The following is a 13,330-nucleotide window of genomic DNA, read 5'->3' on the forward strand; positions in this document are numbered from 1 at the left end:
GTACACACCTGCTGCAGTTCGCACTCCCACCGCTAGAGGGTGCTCAGAGCAGGCGGCCCCGTCAAATTCTGCTGAATCACTTGGCTGATGACACACTCCAATCACACACACACACACACACACACACACACACACATCGGTACCAGTCCGATCGGCCGATCCCCAAGACGAAAACTTTCCCAACCGACCGCGTTGAGGGGCAATCCGAGTCCACAAACCAAGATGGAGAAAAGCGGAAACAAAATAAAAAAAGTGGAGGAAAGAAAGGCGCATGCGCACAACTCCACATGAGATGGCGACACTGTTACGTCATCCTGGCGACTCGTAGAAATAAACTCGTAAACGGAACCGCAAACTGAGTGTAACAGAAACATTTTGAACATGAAACACATCACTGAGCCCACAAGGTCATTAGTCATCTATCGATTGTGTTCATTTTGGGACAAGTGGACAAGAAAACACCATAAAAATTCAATGCATTCTTATCAAAAATAGAAGGTCCGTGTTTAAAAAAGAAGACTACAATCCAAGGGCATAACAAACACACACACACACACGCAAATGCTGTCGTATAAACAAGGCAGAGTCTGCTGCTACGTCAAAGAGTCTAGGCGGAGTTTGGAAGCGGTTCTCCTTCCTTCAGGGGTACTTGAGGACCTTCTAAACCATTTTCCTTCGCAGTCTTTCTTCTGAAACATCTACTGATCCGTTCGTGGATGGATTTCCGTCCCTTGATTGTTAAAGCAACCAAAACAGAAACGCAAATCAAACCCAAAACCAAACCCACCACCAAATATACAGGTGGTGGAGGTGGAAGGAATAAAGGGTTCTGCAAGGGGTCGCTCCATTTCTGACTGACTGGGTTCTTCAGCCTGCAGGAGAACTTCTCAGCCTTCTGGATGATGTTGCCGTTGTAGACGGTGATGGCTTTCCTGTCAATATCCCACTCATCATCTCCCAGTCTCCACAGGTAGCTGACAGGTCCCACATTCTCAGTGTTTCCGTCGCAGCTCAAGGTGCATTTCTCGGATTCAGGACCACAGGATGGTGGATCGATGCTCACCGTGGGCTTCGGTACCTCCTCGATCATCTGGACCCTGTATTGATCCTGAAGAACCCGGTTGTTGAGCTCCAGTGTGAAGATCCCAGCGTCTTCTTTAGTGGCATTCCTGATTTCCAGCTCCCCAGAACTGAGGTTCAAGGTTGTCCGGCCCTTAAAGCTCCGATAATAAACCAAATCCAGTTTGTCTTTCACCCACTCGCACACCAGGTTCCTGTCCAGCTTCCAGGTGATGTCCCGCATTTCCTCTGAGATGGACGGATTCAGCCGCAGCTCCGCTCCTTCCTTGAAGTACAGCGACTTGACGGTGAAGGAGAAACACTGAGGCGCCGCGAAAAGCAGCGAGAAGAACCGGAAGGCTGTTTCTTTCTCCATGTTGGCTTCAGGAACACCGAGGTTCTGCTCAACTCTGAGCAAACCGAATACTTCAGTCGAACTGAAGTATCAAAATGAACAGTCTTCTAACTGAAGTAAACCGTTTGCGAACACATCAGATCCCAAAACAAGAGGTTGGTGCCGTTTTTTTTTAGGATCCGGGTTGAACGGAAGTCCTTCCTGCCACAGCCTATCATGTTGCCAGATCATTCTGACAATTTGGGAAAAAGACGCCATACTTGTTAAAACCCAAACGTGCTGAACAAGACACGTGTCGATGAGCCCATGAAGTCTTTTGTCTTTAATCATTTTAAAGATAAAATCCCATTAATATCAACATCTCTTTTACAGGAGTGACCTGGAGAAAAGAAGAAGAAGAAATACGAAAACACCACCAATCTGGCAACAACACATCCGCTCCGGTTCCCCTGAGGAGAACAAACTGAGCCTTTTTCTTTGTAAAAATAAATAGAAATGCAAGGAGAGAAAAAAACACACACACAAACAATCGTGGCCTTCAACTAAATGTGTAGTTATTTTAAAATCTTTAACCTCCACAAAAGCCACAAACCCTTTAGACACGTCAAGTGAAGATGGTTCAATGACATTTCCATGCAAAAAGTATCGGTATCGGCCGATTCTACCCTGTATTCACTTGGTATCGGACCGATACCAAAATTCACAGTATCGCCCACCCCTAGTGTTAAGTTAAACAGCGTGGGAATATGGTAACAGACAAAGTGATAAAGTTGGCCGTTTATGTGTCTGGTTTCAAACGTAAAAGGTAGCATTCACTTCGAGTTAACCTGTTTATTAATCTTGAGAGGAAATATGGTTATTCATACAGAGACTTTGGTATTCCTTGGAATAGTGGGTGAAATTGTCTAATAAGGTAACTCAAATTATTCTTTAAAGTAGAGCCAGAAGAGTACAGTAATATAACCATAGTACAGGCTCAAGTAACACTGTCTTGGAAAGCAAGAATGTAAAAAAAAAAATGTTGTATTGTATAAATGTTGTACAGCGACGTGACAGTGAAGGAGAAACACTGAGGCGCCGCTAAAAGCAGCGAGAAGAACCGGAAGGCTGTTTGTTTCTCCATGTTGGCTTCAGGAACACCGAGGTTCTGCTCAACTCTGTAAAATCCAGCAGTCTCTGAGTAACTTCGGTGGTTGGAGTGTGCGGTGCACCATGGAGAAGAGAGAAGAACCAGGTCCTGATCGCAGTGACTTTCTATCCTTCTTCTCCAAACAGCAGTATTGTTCGGTGGGCCCTCCAGTCGCCTGTCCAAGCACAACTCATAAAAACCCACCCAGATCCAGAAGGAAACCAGTCAGAATAAACAGGAAAACCATCAGGAGAATACAAAGGTTTCCAAGGGAACGAAATCTGCAGGACGGCCCTCCCATATACACTGTGTTCCAGCGAAAGGGCGGAAAATAAAACGAATACAGAGAAATCACTCCAGTTCCAAATGAAACACACCACCGGGACAATTTCTACAATCGGTTAAATCACGACAAGCTCTGTTTCTTTGTGTCTAAAGTCCTCCTTGTTCCCTGTCAGCTTTCAAAGTCTCTCAGTCGTCTCTGGATTTCAGGACCCACTGTTTCTCTTTAAGGACTCTTTTTCTCTTTCTAGACTTTTTACTGCGCTGATGCCCCAGATCAGGTTGGCAGCAAGTTAGGCCATGCAGTGTGTGTGTGTGTGTGTGTACGTTTGTGTGTCTCTGTCAAAAAAAAAAAAACCCTCACTAACCCAAGCTTACTGTGGGCATCGTGTATTTGCAAGTGTATTTGCAGTCCCTATGTCCTCTATTGTGAGTCGCTTTGGATAAAAGCGTCTGCCAAATGTAATGTAATGTAATGTAATTGCATTGTATTTCTTATTCTTCCTTCATCCTACTATTATCTATTACTGTTATGTTTTTGCTTTAAACTCTGGCACAACAATTTCCTTCGGGATAAATAAAGTTGTTCTCATTCTCATTCTCTCATGAAAATGTTTCTATGGACCGGTGAGAGGCGCAGGGGTTCAAATGATAAGAACTTATCACTTCACAGTATTCAATCAGTAACATGAGAGGGAGGTGATATCTCACGGTCACACTGATGTTCTGCAGTGAGGATGCAGAGCTGTTTTTTCTGTTCAATCGTTCCACGAGCCCATCGCTCTGAGGATGCAAAGGAGCAGTTCCAGACAAACTTTACAAACAAGCCTTTAGTTGCAGCTGAACGCCCAGAAACCTCATCCCACTCCGACGTATCCTCCGACGGGAGGGGTTCAATGAGTTGCAGCCGTTGGTAAACAAGCGCTTCTTTTATCAGAACACTTACATCCAAAAACCTACGACGACAGAAGCTCAAAAAACATTACCTTCACGCCTCCCGAACACTCTCGCACCTGCACACCCCGCTCTCTCAGCCAAAACACATTCACAGCCAGTAAGAAATAACAGACCTCTGAACATTCCTGTCAACAGCACTGCAGGACGTTTTAGTTAGAGAAACACCCTGGTGATGGTAAACGTCTGTTTACGCCACACGAGCCTGCAATATAACAAACTGCTCACATCAATTCCTTGTGTATAAAAAAAAAAAAAACAGAATTTATTGCACAACAAAAAACACCCACATCATTCACGGCAACCACAAAATCACACAGAAAACAAGCATCAACATAAACACAACATTTGTGACTCGCTACAATATATACTATATACTGCTCAGAAAAATAAAGGGAACACTATAACAACACGATGAAACTCCAAGTTGAACACACTTGTGTGAAATCAAACTGTCCACTTAGGAAGAAACACTGATTAATTTTGACTCGTTTTCAGGACGTTACATCAACGTTGGATCAGCCTGTCGTGTGTTTATCCACTTTCGTTTTGATTCCAGACCTCAATGGGTTCATCAATTTGATTTCCATTGATCATTTTTGTGTGATTTGTTGTCGGCACATTCAACTGCGTAAAGAACAAAATATTTGATAATAATATTTCATTCATTAAGATCTAGGATGTGTTTTTTTTTGTGTTCCCTTGATTTTTTTGAGCCGTGTGTATAGATTGCATCGGAAAAAAAGGTAATCTTTAACACACACACTCATACATCAGCGTATGTCGTGACGTCACAGCCACCGCCGGCACTGGGGCTACAGCGCCATCCAGTGGCGAGAGCATGTACTGCACGTGTGTGAGACGGAAGGTGAGTGTAGTAGTTAGGTTTTCACTTCTCCTGTCCAGTAGAGGGCAGGAGAGGTTAACATCACTGGGGGTATTTAAGCAGGGGTAGAAGACAGACCTGGGTGCGTGATGACCGGTGTAAGATGGTACAGAATGCTGCAGCACGGTTGGTATTCACTCAACCCAAAAGGGCTCATGTTACACCTCTGTTCGTGCAGTTGCACCGGCTACCAGTAGCTGCTTATCCACTGCTATATCCACTTTGTGTTCAGTAAAACAAGCGAAAACCACATCTCTGGTGTTTGTGAATCTTTCGGGGCAAGGATATCACAGTGAGGAAACAGGACACACTCTTTCCTGGTCGCTCAAAAACGCTCACCTCTGCCTTCAGTCTGGCTTCCACGACTCCTTCCCATAGCTCCACTGTGTGTCTCATCAGCTTCATTCCTCCGAAGAACATCTCCCTTGTTCTTCACCATGGCCACCAGCACACTTTGTTTTTTAAACGTACCGGAAATTCTAAATTTGAAGAGGATGTTGATTTTGTAATGTCGACATGTCTTTTCTGTGGGAAACTGAAAGCGCTTGCCTCAATAAGGACGGGCATAGGGAAATTAATAAAACAATAAAGAAATTTAAACAGTGGAGGACCGAAAGCGTGCTGGCTGGCGCATGCGCACAACTCCTGAGGAGGCGTTGCCACATGACGTCATCCTCCTCAGTCTGACAGCGGTGTTGCCAGATAATCCCGACAATGAGGCAAAAACGCTTCCTGAAACCGGACTGCAAGCTGAGAAATACAGAAACATGCTGATCAAGAAACACACCAGGAGACCCACGAAGATCTTTAAATTCATTCATTGTATTTATTTAAGCAGGAAAAACTCCATTGAGATCGAAAATCTCTTTCAGGAGTGACCTGGACAAGAGAAGCCGAAAGGCGGAAACACATCCAATCTGGCAACAAGACACCGACGATCCTGGGAAACACGTGGAGTTCCTTATGTGAACATCTGATACTTTGTTAGTAAACACTGAAGCAGCCCGATGGGGAAAGAGGAGAAAAACACCAACAGTAAATGTATTTCTGGCGATGACACAGTGAAGAGGACATGAAGAAGAAGGAAGGATGAAAAGTAACAACGTGTGAGTTCAGTGTCTGTTGGTGGAAGAAGCTTCAAATGATGAAATCAATCAATTTCGACCACACAGTTCATCCTTTTCACTTCATGGTATGAGCTTTATCATGTTTCACACGCACACACACACACACACACACACACACACACACACACACACAAAGTGCTCAAATTTTAAAAATGTGCAACACGAGAGACAGCAGTGTGGAAATGTCAGTGTCTCCACTTCTTTGTAGAGACTTGGTTACTGAGCGGTTCTCCTTCCTTCAGGTTGACTTGGGGATCTTCTGAACCATTTTCCTTCTCAGTCCTTCCTCTGAAACATCTACTGATCCACGGCCGTGACGGCCGGGTTCAGCTGAGCCGGATGGGGCGCCGTAGATGAAGTTGAATCGCAAACCTCACCTGATTCAGACATGCTCAGTTCGGGGTCACCAATGTGGCGTTTCAAAGACGAAATAATGGCGGAGGCGTAGAGGAGTTCGGTTCTTTAATTTTAAACACCAACAAAATACAACTGGAACTTGAACATCCGGGATCAACTTAATATACGCGGCTTAAATCAGGTACTCTGATATCCGTCTGGTCCACAAAATCTTCCATAACGCCGCCCCGCCTCCTCTTAAGACCTACATCAAGCCTCGCTCCCAACTCACAAGTCGAGTGCTAAGGTCGGTGTCCAGAGGAGACTGCAATGTTCCTAAAAGAAAGTCTGCCTTTTCCTGTAAAGCCATAAAAGAATGGAATGTGCTTCCAAAAAATCTTAAGAACATGACTGATTTTCACACCTTTACACAGGTTGGTTGTGTAAAGGACTGGTACCTCATCGGTACCAGTCCGATCGGCTGATCCCCAAGACGAAAACTTTCCCGACCGACCGCGTTGAGGGGCAATCCGAGTCCAGAAACCAAGATGGAGAAAAGCGGAAACAAAATAAAAAAAGTGGAGGAAAGAAAGGCGCATGCGCACAACTCCACATGAGACGGTGACACTTTTACGTCATCCTGACGACTCGTAGAAATAAGTTTAAACGGAACCGCAAACTGAGTGTAACAGAAACATTTTGAACATGAAACACATCACTGAGCCCACAAGGTTATTAGTCATCTATTGATTGTGTCCATTTTTGGACAAGTGGACAAGAAAACACCATAAAATTCAATGCATTCTTATCAACAACAGACGATCCGTGTTTAAAAAAGAAGACTACAATCCAAAAGCATAACAAACACACACACACACACACACACACACACAGTGATGTAAAAAAAGCAGCGTCTGCAGTTCCTTATAGAGTCTCGGCGGGGTTTGGAAGCGGTTCTCCTTCCTTCAGGGTTACTTGAGGACCTTCAAAACCATTTTCCTTCGCAGTCCTTCTTCTGAAACATCTACTGATCCGTTCGTGGATGGATTTCCGTCCCTTGATTGCTAAAACAACCAAAACAGAAACGCAGATCAAACCCAAAACCAAACCCCCCACCCAATATGGAGGTGATGGAGGTGGAAGGAATAAAGGGTTCTGCAAGGGGTCGCTCCATTTCTGACTGACTGGGTTCTTCAGCCTGCAGGAGAACTTCTCAGCCTTCTGGATGATGTTGCCGTTGTAGACGGTGATGACTTTCCTGTCAATATCCCACTCATCATCTCCCAGTCTCCACAGGTAGCTGACAGGTCCCACATTCTCAGTGTTTCCGTCGCAGCTCAAGGTGCATTTCTCGGATTCAGGACCACAGGATGGTGGATCGATGCTCACCGTGGGCTTCGGTACCTCCTCGATCATCTGGACCCTGTATTGATCCTGAAGTGCCCAGCGGTTGAGCTCCAGCGTGAAGATCCCAGCGTCGAATTTTGTGGCATTCCTGATTTCCAGCTCCCCAGAACTGAGGTTCAAGGTTGTCCGGCCTTTAAAGCTCCGATAACAAACCACATCCAGTTTGTCTTTCACCCACTCGCACACCAAGTTCCCGTCCAGCTTCCAGGTGATGTCCCAGATCTCCTCTGAGATGGACGGATTCAGCCGCAGCTCCGCTCCTTCCTTGAAGTACAGCGACTTGACGGTGAAGGAGAAACACTGAGGCGCCGCTAAAAGCAGCGAGAAGAACCAGAAGGCTGTTTGTTTCTCCATGTTGAACTCCAGGAACGCGCCGACTTACCACCAACTCGTCTGAGAATGACTGTTCAGGCGAGCGAGCCGGCTTCCTGAGGCATCGGGGGTGGTGGGGGGGTGTTTATTCCTCTTGAAGCTCACATGGTTGGTCAATGGGCGTGGCGTGTTCTGTGTGACTCATTGTAAACCTTCAAGTTGAGACAGTAGATTTTTTGGGGGGGTTTTCAGAGGCTCTGTGTTGTTTCAGTCTAAATTGGTTAAAAGTTGAATTGTGAATAGTTAAAAGTTCTTGTATTTTTATAGTTTATTTGTAGCACTGAAGAGTTCATATTTTTAATTTATGTTTTATCATTTTGCATTTTTTCAGGGATTCTGTGTTGTTTGATTTTACATGTGTTGAGTGTATAAAAAGCTAAAATTGTTTTTTATTTCACAATTTATTTTTTGTAGATCTGTAAATATTTTAATTTATATTTCGTGTGTTTTTCGGGGATCCTGTGTTTAAATCACTTTAAATGTTACGTACTAAAAATTTTATTCTTGTATTTCATAGTTTATTTGTGGTTGAACTGAAAAGCGACTATTTTTAATGTACATTTTCTTGTGTCATGTGTTTTTCAGGGAGTCTGCGTTGCTTGACTTTAAAGTTGCTTCGTATAAAAGAGTTAAAAGTTTAAATGAGTTAAAAGTTCGTTGTAGAGTGAAAAAAAAATAAAGGCTATTATAATATAGTAGTATAATACATTTGTTTATTAATTCTTAATTCATTTTGTGCATAATGTTACATTATTATTGGTAATATATCGATTATAGCAATAAAAAAAATCTGAAGAGCCGTTTGGGAGCCGAAAGAGCCGGCTCTTTTTAGTGAGCCGAGCCTAAAGAGCCGGTTCTCTAAAAAGACCCGGAATTCCCATCACTATTGTTTCCGGGCCCCGTTCAAGGCGCTGTTTCCTGCGAACCTTTGTACCTGGGGAGCTAAAACATATTCCAGCCCTGGAAGTTCACCAGTTGTTGGTGTTTGAGAAAGTTAGAACCAACCTTTGTCTCCGCAATCCTTCCTTCTCACACCACAGCTCTTTGAAAGACATGTTTTTTTTCCCCACATGCACATACCATTTTTTTTTTTATTCAACACTTAAAATCATGGATGTATTAGGTAACACTTTTTTACCTTGGTGTAAAAAAAAAACACCCAGAGGATAACACACACACACGAAGACACACACTTCTTTCTCTGTACTGGGCTTCAGTTCTGGCAGCGAAGCGGCAGCCTGGATTTCTGTGGCGTCGACGCCGCTTCCTTCTCTGCAGCTTTCTGCCGGCCGTGGACCCGCGCCTCCTTCTTTCCTCCCTTCTTCTTCTTCTGCGGGGAGCAAGAACAACTCGTCACGTGAGGCTGAAGGGGTTTTGATGCTACACGTTTCGGAGGCCGTCGCCCACCTTAAAGAAGGGCAGCCGCTTGCTCTCGTTAAACACCAGGTTCTCGTCGATGAAGGACGGCTCCGTGGCCACGCTTTGGTTGCAGGTGCTCAGCTCCTCCTCCAGAGAGTCCTGGGCCACGAGCCGGGAGGGCAAGGTGAGAAACGCACACTGCACATTTGCAGAAGATACCAGACGTACGCGACCCACCTGGCTGTGGCCGTCCTCCTCCTCCAGCTCCTCCTCTTCCTCTTCCACCAAGGCGGCCTGCAGCTCCTCCTGCTGCTTCTTCAGGCTCTCCAGGAGCTCGCCCCGGCTCCGTGACTTCTCCATCTGCCGGGGGTAAACGTACTCCCGGCGCTGCGGGGTCGCGCCTGGGGAACGGGGACAGGACGACACCTTCTCAGACGGCGTCTTCACTCGGTGGCTCCGAGGAGAGCGAGGGTTCGGGCACTGACCTGTAGGGACGTCCTGCTGAAGCTCCTCCATCAGGAAGCCGCTGACCAGCCGCCGGCTCCCGTCCAGGCGGGACCGGATCTCGGCCGTCCGCCGGTCCAGAGCCGCCCGGTCGGCGGAGGTTCGGCTCTGCAGCCCCGCCAGTGCCTGCTGCAGCTCATCCTGCTGGTTCATGAGCTCCTTCTCCACCGCCTGGAGCTGCGTGGCGCAGTGTGTCTGCACACCCTGGGGAGCGGCGGGTGGAGGAAGCCTTTAAACCTCCCAAAAAACAAACCAACAAAAAAACAAAGTACTGTTACCTCTTGCTGGGCCCCCGCCTCAGTGGAGAGCTCCCCCAAAAAGGAGAGGCGTTCCTGGGCTTGCTTCTCGGCGTGCTCCCTGGCCCTGGAGCTCCACCGGAGGTCACGCTCCAGCAGACCTGCGGGTCACAAGTACACGGTCTCACACACCTGCTGACGTTCACCAGGGGGTTGGTGAACGTCAGGAGGTTCCTGACGGGGGCTCCTACCAGACACGGAGCCGTGCAGGTGGGTGCAGCAGCCGGCCAGCTCTTCCAGGGTTTCCCGGCTGTTGTCGGCGTTGAGCCGCAGCGAGGCGGCGAGGGAGGAGGAGGCGGAGGAGAGGAGGTCCGCCTGCGCTGAAGCCTGGAGTTCTGCCGCGTTGCAGCCGCTGCAGACAAGGATAAATGGCATTTGAGCTGTCAAGGGGTTACTGTAACAGGTTGGGGCCTAAAGTTCGGCAGCTGACCTCTCGATGCTCCCCTGGAGGTCCCGCAGGGGGGCGCCCAGCGCCGCAGAGGCCGAGCACAGGTCGGCATAGTCCTTCTGGGTCTCCAGGGCCAGCAGGTTCAGCTGGTCCTGCAGGCACTGGATGGTCTGCTTCATGCCCTGAAAGAAGCAGCGGCGGCCCTTTGGTGACGATCAGGTAACTATGGCAACAACAACCTCCTGAAGCATGCAGTCAGGGAGACCCTCTGCATCGGGGTCCCACCTCTTGATATTTCACTCTTTCAGTGCGTTCAGCACACGGGGAAAAAGACGAGCACTCTCCCCGCCTGCTGTCGCTGCTGCGCCCGGCGGATGGCGTCCTCCAGCCTGTCGCGTTCTTCCAGCAGGGAGCCCAGGCTGCGGGAAGCGTTGTCCCGCAGCGCCGCCAGGTCCCGTGCCAAGCCGGTGAAGAATGCGCCCATGTCCTTCATCGCCTCCACCTGGCCGGAGGGACCAATGACGAAGACACCATCAAAACGGATCCGTGACCCCGGAGATCCCCGGGCCACGCAGACCGGAGGTGTACGAACCTTGTCGGCCAGGTCTCGCTGCGCCTCCACCGCCGCTCCCAGAGTTTGACTCAGCTCCCTCACGACCGGGAGCCCCGCCAGGGTCTGACCTACCAGCACCTCCTCCATGTCTCGCTGATGCTCCTCCTAGCGGTGAAAGATGGGGCGCATGTTAAAAAGAGCGAGATGTTGAAGCTTGATAGACACACATCAGCTGCGCGAGGCTCACCAGCAGTTCCAGCAGACGCTCCTTGTCCTGCAGACACTGCGACCGCTGCTGCCGAACCTTCTCCTGACAGCGAGACACGCCGGCCGCCACCAGCTGCCCGACCCCGCCCACGAAGGCCTGAGCAGTGTTAGAACTAAAACAAACAAACAAAAAAAACTCCACCTCCGCTTTGCTTGTCAAAAAGTCACATTACCAGGATGGCAAGCATCAGTCCAGCTGCATTTCCTTCCATGGGTTTTGAGACTTTTTTTCTGCATGTTTTTGTTTGGTTATTTGTGTTTGTTTTTTGTCCTTGTCTACAAAACACAGGCGTCCTTCTCCCTGAGGAGAGACATGAGGTCCAAACAGGTCGTCTCCTCTGTGCTACGAGGTCAAAGTCTGTCCAGCTCAGTCTCGCCTGGGTTACTGAGCGGTTCTCCTTCCGTCCGGGTTACTTCAGGACTATTTTCCCTCACAGTCCTTCCACTCAAACATGTACTGATTTTTTGGTGGAAATATTTTCGTTTCCAAATTGCGAAAACAACCAAATACAAAATCACCAACCCCACAAACACCAGAAACACCATCACCCAATATGGAGGTGGCCCGAAGCCATTAAATGCTTTTAAAACAAAATGGATGTTCCTCTGGGGTTTTTTTGTGACATCACTTCCTGCTTCTTCACCCCTTTGCAGACCGACACGCTCCATCCTGAGCTCAGGGTGTCACGTCAAATCCACTCTGGCATCTTTGCAACACGTCTCGGTGTCTGCAAGGAGATGAGGAAGCTGGACCTTCAACCCTCAATTGCCAGATAATCCCGATAATTAGCAAAAACACACACTTGCACAGGGCCGCCGCAAATTAGGTAAAAAAGAAACATGCTTTATTTTCTCGACCTGGACAAGAGGGAAAGAAAAAAAAGTGGAAACAAGACCGATTTGGCAACAACACACTGGAAATCACTGGTGAAAAAGGAGAAAAATACCAACATATTTCTGGTGAAGACGCTGTAAAAGAAGGACGGGTGAAGAGAAACAATGTGTGTTTGTTCAGAGTTTTTCAACGGAAGGAGCTTCAAATCACGTCACACACACACACACACACACACACATAGAAATGCTCTGAGATAAAAAAAAATGTCAGCGTCTGCAGTACCTTTTGGAGTCTAGGTTGGGTTTCTGAGCGGTTCTCCTTTCATCTGGATTACTTCAGGACTATTTTCCCTCACGGTTCTTCCTCTCAAAGTGTACTGATCCGTTGGTGGATATATTTTCGTTTCAAAATTGCGAAAACAACCAAACCCAAAACCACCAACAAGACAAACACCACCAACACAACCCAATATGGAGGTGGAGGGAATAAAGGGTTCTGCAAGGGGTCGCTCCATTTCTGACTGACTGGATTCTTCAGCATGCAGGAGAACTTCTCAACCTTCTGGATGATGTTGCCGTTGGAGACGGTGATGACTTTTGTATCATCCTCCAGTTGAACATCTCCCAGTCTCCACAGGTAGCTGACAGGTCCCACATTCTCAGTGTTTCCGTCGCAGCTCAAGGTGCATTTCTCGGATTCAGGACCACAGGATGGTGGATCGATGCTCACCGTGGGCTTCGGTACCTCCTCGATCATCTGAACCCTGTATTGATCCTGGAAAACCTTGTAGTTGAACTCCAGTGTGAAGATCCCAGCGTCTTCTTTAGTGGCATTCCTGATTTCCAGCTCCCCAGAACTGAGGTTCAAGGTTGTCCGGCCCTTAAAGCTCCGATAATAAACCAAATCCAGTTTGTCTTTAACCCACTCGCACACCAAGTTCACGTCCATCAACCATCCAATGGGCCGGATCTCCTCTGAGATGGACGGATTCAGCCGCAGCTCCGCTCCTTCCTTGAAGTACAGCGACGTGACGGTGAAGGAGAAACACTGAGGCGCCGCTAAAAGCAGCGAGAAGAACCAGAAGGCTGTTTGTTTCTGCATGTTGGCTTCAGGAACACCGAGGTTCTGCTCAACTCTGAGAAAACCAAATATTTCGGTCCAACTTTAAACCGATTTCAAAATCCAAATGGCGGATTAGATTTCGGTTACGATTTCAAGGTC

At 47.5% G+C, this 13,330-nt stretch overlaps 1 protein-coding gene across 1 annotated transcript; it reads right to left on the reverse strand.

Moving 5' to 3' along the window:
• Positions 1-8,648: 8,648 nt before the first annotated feature.
• LOC147236824 (kinesin-like protein KIF11) lies at positions 8,649-13,330 on the reverse strand. Its single transcript, XM_086162629.1, has 11 exons — positions 12,392-13,330; positions 11,255-11,387; positions 11,047-11,172; positions 10,740-10,956; positions 10,497-10,636; positions 10,258-10,418; positions 10,049-10,167; positions 9,752-9,974; positions 9,504-9,667; positions 9,315-9,425; positions 8,649-9,237 (listed from the first exon to the last, which is right to left on the reverse strand). The coding sequence occupies exons 5-11, from the start codon at positions 10,631-10,633 to the stop codon at positions 9,121-9,123; spliced, it is 1,032 nt and encodes a 343-aa protein (XP_086018755.1). The 5' UTR covers positions 10,634-10,636; positions 10,740-10,956; positions 11,047-11,172; positions 11,255-11,387; positions 12,392-13,330; the 3' UTR covers positions 8,649-9,120.

This window comes from Fistularia commersonii, chromosome 2 (assembly GCF_037954325.1).
Source record: "Fistularia commersonii isolate RoL2024-O1a breed Wild chromosome 2, RoL_Fcom_v1.0, whole genome shotgun sequence".
NCBI lineage: Eukaryota > Metazoa > Chordata > Actinopteri > Syngnathiformes > Fistulariidae > Fistularia > Fistularia commersonii.